The 17141-nt window shown below is 36.1% G+C and overlaps 1 protein-coding gene across 2 annotated transcripts in view; it reads right to left on the bottom strand.

Moving 5' to 3' along the window:
- The window catches only part of NCAM2 (neural cell adhesion molecule 2), a 559186-nt gene that overhangs the window by 228245 nt on the left and 313800 nt on the right, over nt 1–17141 (bottom strand). For both annotated transcript variants that reach the window (XM_086322171.1, XM_086322181.1), the window contains exon 2: nt 2384–2458. In XM_086322171.1, the coding sequence (XP_086178297.1) occupies nt 2384–2458 (75 nt within the window). The remainder of the gene's footprint in view (nt 1–2383; nt 2459–17141) is intronic.

The following is a 17141-nucleotide window of genomic DNA, read 5'->3' as shown; positions in this document are numbered from 1 at the left end:
AAACAGAGCCATAAAACCGTAGTAGTTACAGGGTAACTCATCTGGGGGAGGTACTTGTTTTAATTCCCTCTTCTTCCATCACGAAGTTACAAAGAAATCATTTAAATGTGCATTACTTTAAATATGAGAAATACAAAATCCTCATTTTACACAGTAAATTATATAGGATATTTCTGTGAAATATTTTGGACATTTTAATTCTTAATGATATGGAAAAAATTCATTATCATGGAGAGTTTATTCTGGATTTTCATAGTGCAATCATAATTCTTTCTTTTTTTGGCAAATCCAATAAATAGTAATTCCAAATAAAAATGTCCATGTTATATTGCTGATGATACTGGGCTAATGGGAAAATTAATAAGTAGAATTAAATTTATTTTCCTGAAAAGGTAACATAAAAATTCATACATGGGACACATTTGTCTGTGAGGATATGACTGAGCTCCGTTGAGTCTTGGGACCTGGGACCCTTTCACTGAAATGCTTGCACCTGAAAAAATGTCTCCTAGAGTAAAAGAATACAAAGAAACTATAAGAGACTAAAAATAACTGCAAGCACATGCAGTTGCAGCAAATTGTGATCAAGATGCATAAAGGCCAAATTCCAACTGCTACGTTTGAGGGAGCAAAAGCAGGGTACTACCCATGACACCTGCGTAGTGTACCACCTAGGCTACCTCTCCACAGTGACCCAGTGATTCACACCTACCCTCAAACCATTTAAAGGACCAGCTCACCCCACCTCAGAAAGCAAGCAAGGAAACCTGTCACTCGTTTTCACATCCTAGTGTGTAGCAGAATTCAGGATAAAGCCCTGTCTGAATTTCTCATCTGGCCTCTTACCAATTTCTATTGATTAAAGAGTCAAAAACCCAGTTCTGTAACATGAGCACCTTCTAGTTCAATCTGAAGACATAGTTTTAGATGTCTCAGTGCAGGAAATTTTAGAATCATATCAACATATCAACACTATGATAGAAAAATATATACAAGTGTTCTGATTTGTATAGGTTTCCCACATTTTCATTTTTAGATTTTTGCTTTACTACTGCATTTAAAATAAATAAGGTTTCTTCCAGGACAACAGTACAGCTCTTGGTTAATTTTCTTTATATAAAAGGGAAAAAAAAGTGCTTTATTAGTTTGCCTATTACTAAGAGCCAAACACTAACACTGGATGATGTTAATTCATACTCTTCAATTATGTGTTAATTTATGAATTATCTACAGAGGCAATACATCATATGATTTATATTATAAAGATAATGCAAATCCAAGAAAATAATACAATGGATTGTATTTTTAAGTTCATAAAGGTAATGCAAATCCAAGAATATAATAAAATTTGATTTTATTTTCAAATTCATTTTTTTAAACAATTTCATTTTTCTGTGATTTTGTGATACATTTGAGCTGGATGTGTGCATGTGTACATTTGTACATATAAAGTATGGTTAAAGTTTAGAAACAAAGAGTTATATTTTATGCCAAAGCTGTGCTGACATAAAAAAAAATACTGAACCAATCTCTCCCCTACTTTCTGTCTTCCCATTTGCAAATATACAACAACATGTATCAACAGACCTATCAATTCAGACCCTTAAGAAGGCAAATTTATGAAGAATCATGGCCTTTACTAGAGATTCATATGAATTGATATGATTTTTAGATACATTATTATAATTGCTTCTATTTTTATTAATTGCAATAATGATTTACATAAGTCATGCTATTCTCAAGACAACTTTTATAATGAATTTTATGTCAGAAATACATATTTAATTCCGTTTTGAAATGCTAAATTATAATCATGAAAGAAAACAATTTTTAAATATATTAAAACACAATTTGGCACTGCATGAATATTTTAAAACTTTATATATGAAGTCCTTTATGCATGAAAATTAATATTGTGAATCTAAATAGCAGTAGAATGTGTTGATTTGTGAGTTTTACATACTGAATAAAATTTTGTTGCTTAAGTAGAACCATATAATTTCTCATAGCATTATAATATATGATATTTCTAAACAAAATTATTCAATTATAACATATAAATTTATTCTAATATTACTATTAGAGGGAAATATTTCAATTTATTTAAAAGTTATCATGCATACATTATATTTTCTAAGCTATCTTCAAAATAATCTAGTTTGTTTGACAGTCAAGATTAGTAACTGGAAAGTAATAAATAAAATTCTTAGTGCTTAATATGTAAAATGTGCTTATTAACACTTTTTCAATCATTATAAGTCCAATGATAATATACAATTTTATTTCTAGAGAATGATACTTTAACTATGAAATTACTCAGTATATTATATAACTAACTGAAGAATGAAACAAGCTATCTGAAAATATTTGTAGAAATACATACCTGTACATGTGAAGAATTTAGATTCACCCACACTAAGCTCTACTTTGCTAAGTGAAATTGTCACTTGAAGAAGAGCTGAAAGAAAATATTTGAGTAAAATTAATTTTGCTTTTAAACATAAATGCTAAAATATTAACACATCGTGTTGATATCACATGATCTAAATAGCAATTATTTATCCTCTTATGCTTTTATTACCTATAGAGAAATGAAAGTTTACAAAACACAATCTAACAAATTATACCCATTATATCATTATGCACTTTACAACCAGGGCAAATAAAAGATGTATTAAAGCTCTGTTGAAATGTTGAGAAAATTCATACTCAGACAACTGTTCCATATTCACAGGCTAGGGCTTATGTGTGCTACCAGATTGGGCAACAGCTACAGAAAATTTTTGCTCAAAATTTGGAAACTTGCTTAAAAAGAGTACACCCTACACTGCTATTACAATAATTAAATCTTTAAGTTAAGTACTTTTTGACTAACTACTAAAATATTTCCATGAAAGAAGACAAGCATGTGGAAGAGACGAGGTACTACATAATGAGGGGGGAATAAACTAATAAACTTTTTCCTTTTTTTTTTTCCACAAAATAGATAAGTTAATTGAAGTAACTAGAGCAATGGTAATAAAATAAAGATATTCAAAAAAGTTTATTGTCAGATTTGGAATAAAAGAGCTGAATATTCTAACATCAGAAGATAATTAAAATTATGCTTTAACATAAATTAAAAGATTTATGTTTCTAATAATATGTCAAGACAGTGTGACCATGCCCTAAAACACTGTTCCACCATCCTTTGCTCCCAGAAATGCATAGCTAACCTTTTCAGAAAAAGAACTGACTCCAAAAAGACCCTGATGCTGGGAATGATTGAAAGACTGAAGGCAGGAGGAGAAGGGGGTGACGGAGAATGAGATGGTTGGATGGCATCACTGACTGGATGGACATGAGTTTGAACAAACTCCAGCAGTTGGTGATGGACAGGGAAGCCTGGTGTGCTGCAGTCCATGGGGTCCCAAAGAGTCAGACACGACTGAACTGAACTGAACCTTTTCAGGACAGTAATGGTGCTTCAAGGAAAAAAAAAAAAAATGAAGAAAAATCTGAAATTTAGAGTTCAAGCCTACATTGGGAATTTGTGGGTCATAGTAACTAAAAGGCTCAAAGATTGCAGAGGATGGATCCAAGCTTGCTGAGAAGAGGGGATGCTATAGAACATCACCAAACACTGGACCAGAAAAAGATTCACCCTTAGTGTTAAGAAGGGTATAGAATAAACTAGCCTACTGGCAAAAGAGAATGACAAGGATAGTTGGCTCTTCTGGCCTGTGTAAAGGAAAAATGTTTCTCCTTAAAGAGGTTAACCATGCTTCTACCATATCCTAGATTTGGAATTTTGAAATTGCAAATATATGTTCTTTGGGAAACCCCAAGCTGAAAATTAACTTATAAAGCTGTTTCACATAGGACTCACAGCTACGTGGCAGAAACAAACACAAAATCCCTTCATAATCAGTCCCAACTCCACAAGATTTTCATAAACGAACCTCTCTTCAAATTTAATTCACATTACGACACTATAAAATACATGGTGAAATAAGGTACTGTGAGCACGAATTAGTTGAAATAACCTAGAGGAGAAATTATACCCATGAAATTCAAAAAAAATAAATTAGACTAAGGATGTAACTACCATACCTATGTTGACAATGTTTAAGTAAATAAAATGTGAAATCAAAAATATGAGAAAGGAAGACAATATTTATCAACCAAAACTTGTCATACATGTTATTTAAACTTTTTAAAATAATTCCTTGTACGTCCCATACTTGATTGATGAATCCTTTTTCTGGAAACCTCCCTGAGAAACAGGATGGGCTACATTGCTCTCTTCTCTCCAGTCTTGGCCCTTTTTTATTAATAATTTCATCAACACTCAGAGAGTACATATATGATAGGGGCTCAAAAAGTGTCCTAGTAAGTCTAATATTTCAGAGAGAAACATGTTAAGAATAACAAAGAATTAGAATAGGAAGAAAATTAGAAGAACCAAGGAAGTGTGTTAGTCATTCAGTCAAGTCTGACTCTCTGTGATCCCATGAACTGTAGCTGGCCAGGTTCCTCTGTCCATGGGATTTCCCAGGCAAGAATACTGCAGTGCCATTTCCTTCTTCAAGGGATCTTTCAGACCGTGTTCGAATGCAGGTCTCCTGCATTGCAGGTGGATACTCTACTGTCTGAACCACCAGGGAAGCCCCAAATGAAGGAACAAGAGAGTATCTATTATAAACATTGTCAATTCTAGTGAGAATTGACAGAAGAAGACTTTTTCTTTGTAGAAGTAACTAATCCCCAATGGGGACAATAGAATCAAACTGTAGACAAAGTCAAGGAATTTAAGATTGGCCTCTTAAGAAATTATATCTGTAGAAATGTGTAGAATTTGAGGGGATCCACAATTCTGGACATGGGACTTTACAAACTGGGAAAGGTTTACTCATACTTATGGATAGAAGGGACAGAGGTAGAAAAAAAGGTGATATAGTTGGAATAAAGAAGGGAATTGTGATTTTTCTCATTCTCTTTTTACTATTTATACTTGCTCCTTTAAGATATCATCTTATTTCATGACATCAATTTCCTTTTCTCTTTGGTTCTCCAGTCTATGCTTTCCCATAGTTTAATCCTACAATTTCTAATTCTCAACTCACATTCAATTGAATAGCATATTTTAATTTCAAATTCTCCATGTTCAAAATGAACACTTAACCCTTGCACCACTATGGAGAACAGTGTGGAGATTCCTTAAAAAACTGGAAATAGAACTGCCTTATGATCCAGCAATCGCACTGCTGGGCATACACACTGAGGAAACCAGAAGGGAAAGAGACACGTGTACCCCAATGTTCATCGCAGCACTGTTTATAATAGCCAAGACATGGAAGCAACCTAGATGTCCATCAGCAGATGAATGGATAAGAAAGCTGGTACATATACACAATGGAGTATTACTCAGCCATTAAAAAGAAAACATTTGAATCAGTTCTAATGAGGTGGATGAAACTGGAGCCTATTATACAGAGTGAAGTAAGCCAGAAGGAAAAACATAAATACAGTATTCTAATGCATATATATATGGAATTTAGAAAGATGGTAACAATAACCCGGTGTACGAGACAGCAAAAGAGACACTGATGTATAGAACAGTCTTATGGACTCTGTGGGAGAGGGAGAGGGTGGGAAGATTTGGGAGAATGGCAATGAAACATGTAAAATATCATGTAGGAAACGAGTTGCCAGTCCAGGTTCGATGCATGATGCTGGATGCTTGGGGCTGGTGCACTGGGACGGCCCAGAGGGATGGTATGGGGAGGGAGGAGGGAGGAGGGTTCGGGATGGGGAACACATGTATACCTGTGGCGGATTCATTTTGATATTTGGCAAAACTAATACAATTATGTAAAGTTTAAAAATAAAATAAAATTGGAAGAAAAAAAATTGCTAACTGTTTACTATTCAATTTTTGGTCATTACCAATCAATTGTAAAGTCTTGGATATATAACCTCTGAAATATTACTTGTATGCATTCTTATTTCCAACACTGTTTCCCTAATGCATGCACTCACTTATTTGTAACCTGAGATATTTCTTCTAATCTGAGAGAGTGATGTATCAAATTCTGTATGTCTTTTTCTGACTTAATATCTCTTCAGTGTTTCTCCCCATGAGAATATTTCTCAGGTTGCTGCAAGCGTATATTTCAAAAAAATTTAATTTTACCTGCCTACTCAAAAATCTCCAAATTGCATTTGTTTTATTCAGTTAATTAGTTATTGTGTACATTTTAATTGAAAGAAAACTAACTTTTCCAAGTTTATTTCCAATTGTTCCTTAATACTTTTGCAGCTGTAGACAACTACAATTAATCATCCTCCACTTCCCCACTGACTCACACTTCCTCACCAATGTGCTTTTGTGCAAACTATTGCCTTTGCCATCTCCCTTTCTCTAACCTCCACATGGCTGGCTACATTCTATCTTCAAAATAAAACTAAAGGATCAATAACTTTTCAAAATATTCTTGGATAGTTCCATTTATAACATCAACAAATAAATGTCTTTGATCCAGAGGCATGTTCACTAAACAAATAAAATGTATATTGTTGATAATGATGTGTGTGTTGGAGAAGACTCTTGAGAGTCCCTTGAACTGCAAGGGGATCCAACCAGTCCATCCTAAAGGACATCAGTCCTGGGTGTTCACTGGAAGGACTGATGTTGAAGCTGAAACTCCAATACTTTGGCCACCTCATGCAAAGAGCTAACTCATTGGAAAAGACCCTGATGCTGGGAAAGATTGAAGGCAGGAGGAGAAGGGGACAACAGAGGATGAGATGGCTGGATGGCATCACCAACTCGATGGACACGGATCTGGGTGGACTCTGGGAGTTGGTGATGGACAGAGATGCCTGGCGTGCTGCGGTTCATATGGTCACAAAGAGTCGGACACGACTGAGTGACTGAACTGAACTTAACTGATTATGTATGTTACTTGCTCAGTTGTGTCTGACTGTTTGTGACCCCAAGGATTGTAGCCATCCAGGCTCCTCTGTCCATGGGATTTTCCAAGGAAGAATATTGGAGTGGGTTGCCATTTCCTCCTCCAGGGGATCTTCCCAACCCAGGGATCAAATCCCCATCTCCTGTGTCTCTTGTATTGCAGGCAGATTCTTTACCCACTGAGCCATCAAGGAACCCTTCTCTACTATATTTAAATGTAAATTTCTAGAAGGGAAAGCTCATCACCCTCACTTATATTTCTCCTAAACTGATAATACATATAAATGCATGGCAGAATAATGAAAAAACACTTTACCGAGAGTTTATCGTACACTGGGTACAGAACACTGACAGTACTGACAATATCAAATTTTGGAATCACCTCACCGACTTAAATAAAGTTTAAAGATACTAGAACTTTTGAGAAATATCTGCCAATTCTTACTTAAGCAATTCCCAGTTTGACCTTTTGTAGTTTACAGAAAAGACAAAACTTGAAAGATGCAGCCATTTTAAAAGCCAAACACATGTAGGCATTTAAAAAGTTCTGAACAATTTTACACAGATTTGCTAATGGGTATAATAAATAACATATTCATTGCAATAAAATGAAATTAATCTTGAAATTGATTAGTTAATTTTTATTAAAACACTTGGTTAATTTTCATTCCATACAAACTATCAATTCATCCATTAATCAAGACCATATTTTTATGAACATTTTGGTGACTGGGCACATTGGCTATAAATCGGGGATTAAAAGTATATAGTAAAAAGACAACACATAATTCTCTAGTTTAATACATTTCCCAAAGGCTAGATTTACTCTATTGACCCCCACAGATATATTAAAATGTGCAGATTAGGAAAAAAAAAAAAAAAGAACTAAAATTTAAGGTCATGCCTTAATCTTTGCTCTAGAGATTCAACATCATTTACCATTCTTGACTTTTGGTTACCTCCCCCAGAGGAAGATACATATGGTACAAAATGGCCTCCCCCAGAGTCTTTGCACCTAAATGCCAGAAGAAAGTGAAATAATCTTCTAATGACAATGTTGTGTTCAGAAAAAACTGGTCAGGATTGATATATTTATACCTATCCAGTTAACTTCACCTTCATTTCTGATATTTAAATTTAGGCATTAAAAATAAATAAATAATGAGAGTTGACAGTGAAATGGGGCCTTTATATCATTCAGAAAAAAATTAAATATTTCAAATTAAAATATCTGTTTAGGGTTGGGTGGAATTTGAGTAATAAAATGGCATTCACTGATGCTGAAAAATCCAATCTTGATATTTTACTCTTCTTATATTGGGAATAGATATAATACCTTTGAAGAAATTGATAAGGGTATAATGTTACATAGATTGATTCACTTGATATAAGCAACATTGATTAAATGATAGAATTACTTAAAAGCCAAACAATCAATCATAATTTTGTATTAAAATTGGTATTGGATAGTCAAAATGCCAGTATATTCACATGAGAGTCTCATTTAAAGTAAGAAAACATTTTACACTCACAGCCTGGATAATGCATTCATGACAAATATATCTTTTTTGAACTACCCTCAAATAAAGAAATGCAGTACTATCTTAAATATAGAATTAGGTAAACTAAAAATTATTTACCAAAATAAGTAAGTATTTATTGAATACATGCATTTTGAAAATCATTCTTTTAAGATGCTATGGTACATAAAATAATGTCATAGTTTCTAATGTCAAAGTATTTCTACTTTATTTGGTAAGGCAAAAATACTACATAAAAAGAAGAATGATAAAACAAGATGATGTGTATCAATTATGGCCATTATGACATTTATGGTCAAGAAGGCTGCATAGAGGACAATAAAACTTGAGGGAAAAAGCTGGAGTAGATATTGTAATAGAAGGACAGAAAGAGGATAGCCACTGCAAGAAATACATGTTGGTGGACATTCCAGTTAAGGCAAAAATGTTCAAGTGATATTCAGGGAATAATTGCTGTTTTTGTTGTTCAGTTGCTAAGTTGTGTCCCACTCTTTGTGCCCCATGGGCTGCAGCATACCAGCCTTCCCTGTCCTTCACTATTTCCTGGAGTTTGTTCAAATTCATTTCCATTGTGTTGGAGATGCTATCCAACCATCTCATCTTCTGTTGCCTCTTTCTCCTCTTTCCCTAAATCTTTCCCAGCATCAGTGTCTTTCCAAATAGTAGATCAATATAGATGAAGTTGATCTCATGTAGAATTATGGTCAAGAATTATGGTCATATATTATAATTAGAGAAATAGTTTTTAAAGTACATTGGAGGATCTCAAAAGTCATGGCAAAATTTCTGGACTTATATTTGTGTCATTATTTGTAAATGGAAACAAAATTGGCATTTAGTAAAGATTAGTCAGAAGATAGAATAAATGACAACTGAATTTCAGGGAAAAGCACTTTAGGGTATATTATGATGAGTATTGGGCTGGCTATTGGCAAAGAACATAGAAAGGTAGGAAAGGATGGAACAACAAAGAAGTCAAAATAAGAATTACTCTAGATCAAATAGAACATTACTGAAAATGGAAAAATGTAAAAAATGTTAAGGTTTTCTACTTCAGTGAAACAAGCATCAACAACATAAAAAAGAATTTCAGGAGAAGAACTAATGGAGGGGAAAATATAGAGAAATAATTTTTATGATAAATGAAAATTACTCCTCAAAATAGAACCTAGACAACATTTTAGCAAAAAATAATGCTATCATAACAAAGTTTAAGTTAATATTTGCAATTTAAGTAAGCATGCATATTAAATAGCAGATTTTCAAAGGAGATTTTCTTAATTTACAGAAGTAAAATATAATGAAGTCATTGGCATTTCTAAGATCCATCAAGGGACCAAGAGAGCCCATTGAAATTTGATATAATATTTAACAGTGACATTTAAAATGGCCAGTTTATCACCTGCAGAAATTTTAAAACTGACAATTTAATTACTCTCCCACATGCCTGACACAAAGCACAGTTGGATCCACTCAAAATTCTAACAGACAGGTGCAGATAACTTAAGGCACTGATTTATCTTAGTAGGATGACTTGTATCATTTTTCAAGCAAGCAATTTTTACCCCAGGCTTTCACATCAAGGGGCTTCCCTCATAGCTCAATTTGTAAAGAATCCTCCTGCAATGCAGGATACCCTAGTTTGATTACTGGATTGGGAAGATCCACTGGAGAAGGAATAGGCTATCCACTCCAGTATTCTTGGGCTTCCCTTGTGGCTTAGCTGGTAAGAATCCGCCTACAGTGTGGGAAACCTGGGTTCAGTCCCTGGGTTGGGAAGATCCCCTGGAAAAGGGAAAGGCTACCCACTGCAGTATTCTGGCCTGGAGAATCCATGGACTTAGTCCATGGAGTAGCAAAGAATCAGACACGACTGAGCAAATTTCACTTTCACTTTCCACATCAAGGGACTTAACAGAACTAAGATATCTAATAACTATAAAATCTTTCAAAGAGTCTTATTCATAGAAGGAACTTTTAAATTATTGATGAAATCAAATGAATATGATTTCCTCATTTTTCATTAAAAACATTTTTAAATTGTACCCACTTAGAGCATTATGCCTGTAACTTATTAATTATTCACTTTTTATTATTGAATTTTCATGTCAATATATTAAAGCCATCTATGTATGATCTTGTTTATTCACTTAAATTGCTACATTGTTTGTGAAAACTCAGAACTTTTGGAACACTTAAAAGAGAAATATTCTATCATCAAACATTTTAGGAATTTTGATGGCTGTGAACATTTGATCAAAACTATTTTTTTAATAAATGTTTCCACCTAAGTTTACCAAGACAAAGTAAACATTTTAGTGTAATTCCTTTCCATCACTGTGCTTTTTTCATATTTGAGCTCAACTGTCTTCAATATTCCCATATTAATTTAGAAAAACAAATATCTCAGTTAGATCATGTGGGTCCTTTAAGAGCAACTGGTCAACCTGCTTAATGATTCTTTTTCTATTGACTTCTTCCTGTTAAGCTATAGACACTACAGTTTCCATTCTAAAAAATAATAATAATAATAAATGAAAAAAATAAAATAAGACAGTCAAACAATATAAAAAGAAAAGATTACTATGGTATATTCTACTTTGTTTCATTATATTAATTTTCCAAGAAAGGGAGCCTACTGAAGACTCTTAAGAGTCTTCTCCAACACCACAGTTCAAAAGAATTGATGCTTTCGAACTGTGGTGTTGGAAAAGACTCTTGAGAGTCCCTTGGACTGCAAGGAGATCCAACCAGTCTACCTAGAGGAGATCAGTACTAAGTGTTCATTGGAAGGACTGATGTTGAAGCTGAAACTCCAATATTTTGGCCACCTGATGCGAAGAGATGAATCATTGGAAAAGATGCTGGGAAAGATTGAGGGCAGGAGGAGAAGGGGACGACATAGGATGAGATGGCTGGATGGCATCACCAACTCAATGGACATGGGTTTAGGTAGACTCTGAAAGTTGGTGATGGACAGGGAGGCCTGGCCTGTTGCGGTTTATGGGGTCGCAAAGAGTCAGACATGACTGAGAGACTGAACTGAACTGAACTGTAAGTTTTGCTATTTTTATCTACTGAATCTATTTTGCCAGAAAAAAAGGAAGAAAAAAAAAATAACAGAGATATCCAAGGTTCTCTTATCCTTGCCTCTTGTTAACAGAAAACTGAACAAGTTCAACTCACTTCCCTTAATTATCTCCCAAATCTGCTTCTGTTTTGCATCCTCATTGCTTTAGTTTTAATGTCTCACCACTGCTAGCTTAGTCTAGTGAGTGGTCTGCAGCTACATTCCAGATTGCAATGGTTGTTTTTATTTGATTCTGGCCCCATCCCTGAAAATCCTGATTCAGTATATCTGGTGTAGGGCCTAAGATTTTCTATATTAAGTAGCTTCCAGGTGCTTACCATTGTTATGTCAAATGTAGGTCCAAATCCAAAACCACTGACCTCAATTAGGAACTTGCTTATAATATAGGATATTCAATTTTATCTCATACTGAATGAACCATAATCTATAAAATGAGAAGACTGTTCCATGTGTACATTAAGATGTGGTCAATACTGGATTGTGAAAATCCAACATGTTTAATCTTTCTGTTGAGTAGGATAAAATCCACACTCTTTCACACTTGTCATGTAAGATATTTAACAAGCTGGACATGATCTAATTTTATTCAATTTTATTTCTGACAGTTTCCAAATATAGGATCAAAACCAAATCAAAACAAAACACACACAATAGGCAACTATCAAGAAATTTTGTAAATAGGGTCTATTTTCCTATTTATATATTTCTTTCTGAATTATTCTTCTTATTCAATAGAGCCCTTCTCCTTTGTAATAGTGCAATCTTATTACTTTCCATCAAAACCTTATTTGAGTGCTACTCCAGGAGCAAATCAAACTCTTCATTGCCTGCTCAAATCCTATAGTATTACCTCTTAGAGCACCTAAAATAGTATACTGGAATGTATTAATAAGATTTCATAATTATTAGTAAGTATAAATTCTTCATATGCAATTATATAAATATAACTTGAACAAGAGACTATAAAAACACTGTATTCCCTTATAACAAAGACTTTATATTCCCTTATTCAAGTTAACTTATTGCTATTTTATTTAAAATGAATATAAAACCAAGGAAGGCTGTTGTGAGTTTCTGTACCATTCCCCAGCAGCAATTAACATATACTCAATTTTTTTTTCATACATCTATTTCTCCACTGGACTATATGTCACAAGAGAAATCCATTGCAATTACTGGGAAATAAAAATAGAAACTGTGTAATTAAGTCTGACTTTTTTCTCTTTGTGTTTTAGTCTAGTTTCACCTGCTTATATGATGCCCTTTGTAGAGGTCACGCACCTGGCACTTCAGATAGGAATTCCTAGTGTGAAGTTTCTGCACCCAACACTTTAGCTTCAATGATCCTGTGTGGTAATGTTGCCCCCAACACTTTGATCTGGAATGCCCTGAGCAACATAGGTGTTCCCAATAGACAAGAACACCACTCTTCCCCTCTGATGACAAGAATCCTATAAAGCATCCCTGATAATGAACTTTTGGGAACAGTGTATACTTTAAAGCAGGAGTCCTCAACCCACAGCCTTTTAGGAACCAAGCCACACAGCAGGAACTGACTGGTATGGAAATAAGTAAAGCTTCATCTTGCACTCTCCATCATTCCCCCATGGCTCACACTACTGCCTGAACCACACACCTACCATCAGTGAAAAAATTATCTTCCATGAAACCAGTCCATGGAGCTAAAAATATTAGGAAACATTGCTCTAGAGCAGGAGCTCGTATGTCTGTATTCTCTGATCAAAGAATAAAGCTTTCCTTTGCTTCTGAACAAAACTTGGTCTCTTCTATTGGCACAAGCAACATCAGGAAGAAGGAACTCTTGCTGGGGACAACTCATTGGAGGTTTGGGGGAGAGGATTGGTAACAAATTTTTGATGACCCAGGTGGGACTGACTGTGGTTCTTCTCCCTGCACCCACCCTCTAGACTCCAGACATGCTCAGGCCTCAGAGGGAGGATGGCTAAAGCTTTGGCACTTGGATTCCTCCTATTTTGGTCACTGAAGAATCCATTAATAGCTTAGTACTGGTTCCAAATTTCCCAAACCAGCAATCTTACTTGTGTCAAATCCTATAGCATTTGTGTGCCAACAAATCACTCTAACTCTTCCCTCAGTAGTTAGATTTCTAAATTATATCATTTTACAATCAGAACCACAATGTCAAAGACAAAAGAAATGGGATAACATTCCTTGTCTAATTTCTTTATGCATTCTTATATAAGAATGCAGGCCTTTAAAAGGGACATGGTCCCTTCTCCATTGAGATGATAGCAAAGAGACTAAGCCTCTACCAGTCCTTGAACTGCCCCCTGATGACTTTCTGGTATGAAAGGAGTTCCTTTCATACCAGCCCCCTTCTCCCAGAATGCAGTCCAGAAAGTACATGAAGTAGGAATAATTATCAGCCAGTGTCCAACAACCTAAGGAAAATATTCCCTTTAAGGTAGGTCCTTGATAGAGAAGGGCTCATCCACATACGTACCCCATTTACCACTTCTGATTTGTATACCCAGAAAAGTCATATTGAGGGGTTGAGGGAAGAAAAGCATATCTGCATCTGATTAGAGGAAACTTTCATACCCATGACCCCACCTGGGTTGAGATTCAGAGCCTCCTAAATGCACGCCTAACAGGGGAAGAAAAGGTCATAACATTTTGAAAAGCCCAAAGGGAAACAGATAAAGTGAACAGAAACAATAAAGGCCATGCCACTTACAGACCAGTGAATCAAGCAGTCCCAGATAACAAACCCAACTGGGACCACCTAGACAATGGATAAAGGGGTAGAAGATAGAGGCTGGCCTATTACGAAGACACTGTCCAAAGGGAACCTAGGCAGCGGGGAAAAAAACAGTTAATCGGAAAAAGAAAAAGGAAATCAATCAGGAGCCAGTGGAAAACCCTTCAGTATTCTTAGAAAGCTCAAGAAATGCCTCTGAATCTATACTACTGACCCTTAGTCATTGGAAGGGAATGCAATCCCGAAGTCCTACTTTATTTCCAAAATATTAAAGACAAACTTCAGAAACGAAATACAATCAGACACTCCTATCTTTCACCTGGTAGGGGTTGCCTACCAAGTGCTTAACAGCTGAGATATAGAGGAGAAAATGTCAGAGGATAAAAATTAGAGGCAAGTCTGCCTACTGGCAGTTGATGGTTGGCACAGGAATCTGAACTAACCACCCACAGAGACTCTCATCTACAGTGCTGCTGTTGCTAAGTTGCTTCAGTTGTGTCCGACTCTGTGAGACCACACAGAGGGCTTCCTACCAGGCTCTGCCATCCCTGGGATTCTCCAGGCAAGAACACTAGAGTGGGTTGCCATTTCCTTCTCCAATGCATGAAAGTGAAAAGTGAAAGTAAAGTTACTCAGTCATGTCCGACTCTTAGTGACCTCATGGACTGCAGCCTACCAGGCTCCTCCATCCATGGGATTTTCCAGGCAAGAGTGCTGGAGTGGGGTGTCATTGCCTTCTCCATATCTACAGTGAGTGACCCTCAATTCCCATCAAGGAATAGCCAGTCAAGGAAACTAGGACCCAATCAGAGTGTCACATGTAAACAAGAGGGATACTGGAAGGAAGAATTCCCTCATCACCCCCACAGGGGGATGGAAGCAGCAGATTCTACCACTATCCTTAAAGTCATATACGCCATGTGCTTAGTCATTTCCAGCTCTTTGTGACCCCCATGGACTGTCACCTGCCAGGATCCTCTGTCCACTGAATTTTCCAGGCAAGAATACTGGAGTGGATTGCCATTTCCTACTCCAGGGAATCTTCCCTGCGAGTGATCAAACCAGAGTCTCCTGGATCTCCTGCATTGCAGGTGGATTCTTTACCTGCCGAACCATCAGAGAAACCCCAAAGTAAGATGGTCCTCAAAGTCAGATGGTCCAAATAGACGGAGAATAATTAGACCAGGAGGCTCCTGAGTTAGCACTCCAATGACCCCCAAAGAGCCCAGAATGACATTGGACATAGGGAGAAAACCAGTCAAATTCTTAGTCAACTTAGTCAACACTGGTGCCACTTACTTGGTTATGAACAACAGATCAGACAAACTGTCACAAGAGTTGTGAGCCATTAGGAAGCAAATTAGATGAACACATTCTCACTCATTCCTTCCCATATGTTCCCTAAGGCCCTATACCCCTGCTAGAAGGAATATATTATATACATTGGAAGCTAATATTCACCTATTGGGAGATAAACTAAAGATTGGTGTTCCCCTAGACATGTGACACAAGATGATAATGTTAATGGCCGAGGACAAACCTCCCAGGACAAAGCAAGTTGATCTCACAGGAGTAAACCCCAAAGTGTGGGTCTAGGGATAGGTAGGAAGAGCTATGGAAGCTCTTGTGATAGTCCATGGAGTATCTCTATGATAGTCTATTTAAAACCTGGACATATAACCCAAGAGAAAACAGTAAACTGTCCATTGAGAGGCTTTACTAATCACTGCCCCTGTTATACAGGGCCTAACTGACCAGGGTCTTATTACACCATGCCAATCATCCAATAAAACCCTCATCTGCCCCACAGAGAAACCCAATGGGGTATACTGGATGATACAGGACCACAGGGCAGTCAGTTAAGCTACCAAAATATACCTTCAATAGTTCCCAATCAGTATACCCTGCTGGCCACTCTACTGTCCACCAGGACCTGGTGTTCTGTATTAAATTTAAAATATGCCTTCTTCTATATTTAATTAACAATACTGTTGGAAAGTTCTGCCACAAAGGTTCAAAAACTCACTCACTGTCTTTGAGGAAATTTTTAGCTAAAGATGACCTAAAACTGAGTTCCCTCACCCAGTATGTAGATGAAATTATGATCGTCAATCTCACTAAGGAGATCTCTGATGAAAATGCTGTAACTGCTCTGAACTACCTAGTTAATGAAGGACATAGGGTGGCCAAGAAAAAGACCCAAACACCACAAACTAGGATGATCCACGAAGGTTTCATTCTCACAGAAGGTCAGAGAAGCCTAACCCAAGAAAGGAAGGAATGGATTTTCAGGCTCACCCATCCTAAAGCTAGCAGGCAGGATTTCCAGGGGATGGCTGCGTTTTGACACATCTGGAACCCTAACTATGATCTAATAGTTAGGTCTCTATAGGAAAAGTTGAAAGGAAAGGACGATGATCCTTTTTGAATGAAATTCCAAATGTGAAAGGACCTTTCAAGAATTAAAAAAAAAAAAAAAAAGCCATTACTTCAGTTATTGTGCACATCAAAACTAAAATGAGGTATCATTTCCCATCGTCAGGATGACCATCATCACAAAGATCTACAAACAATAAATGCTGGAGAGGGTGTGGAGAAAAGGGAACCCCCTCACACTGTTGGTAGGAATTTAAATTGATCCAACCACTATGGAGAACACTATGGAGGTTCCTTACAAACACTAAGAATTAAACTAACATATGACCCAGCAACCCCACTACTGGGCAAATATCTTGAGAAATTCACAATTAAAAAAGAAACATGTACCCCAATGTTCACTGCAGCACTATTTACAATAGCTAGGGCATAGAA

The sequence above is a fragment of the Bos grunniens genome, chromosome 1, assembly GCF_055505025.1.
Source record: "Bos grunniens cultivar Pamir isolate PY7600 chromosome 1, Bosgru_T2T1.0, whole genome shotgun sequence".
NCBI classification, from domain to species: Eukaryota; Metazoa; Chordata; class Mammalia; order Artiodactyla; family Bovidae; genus Bos; species Bos grunniens.
Note: the sequence above shows the minus strand (reverse complement) of the source record. Positions and strands in the feature narration are given on the sequence as shown.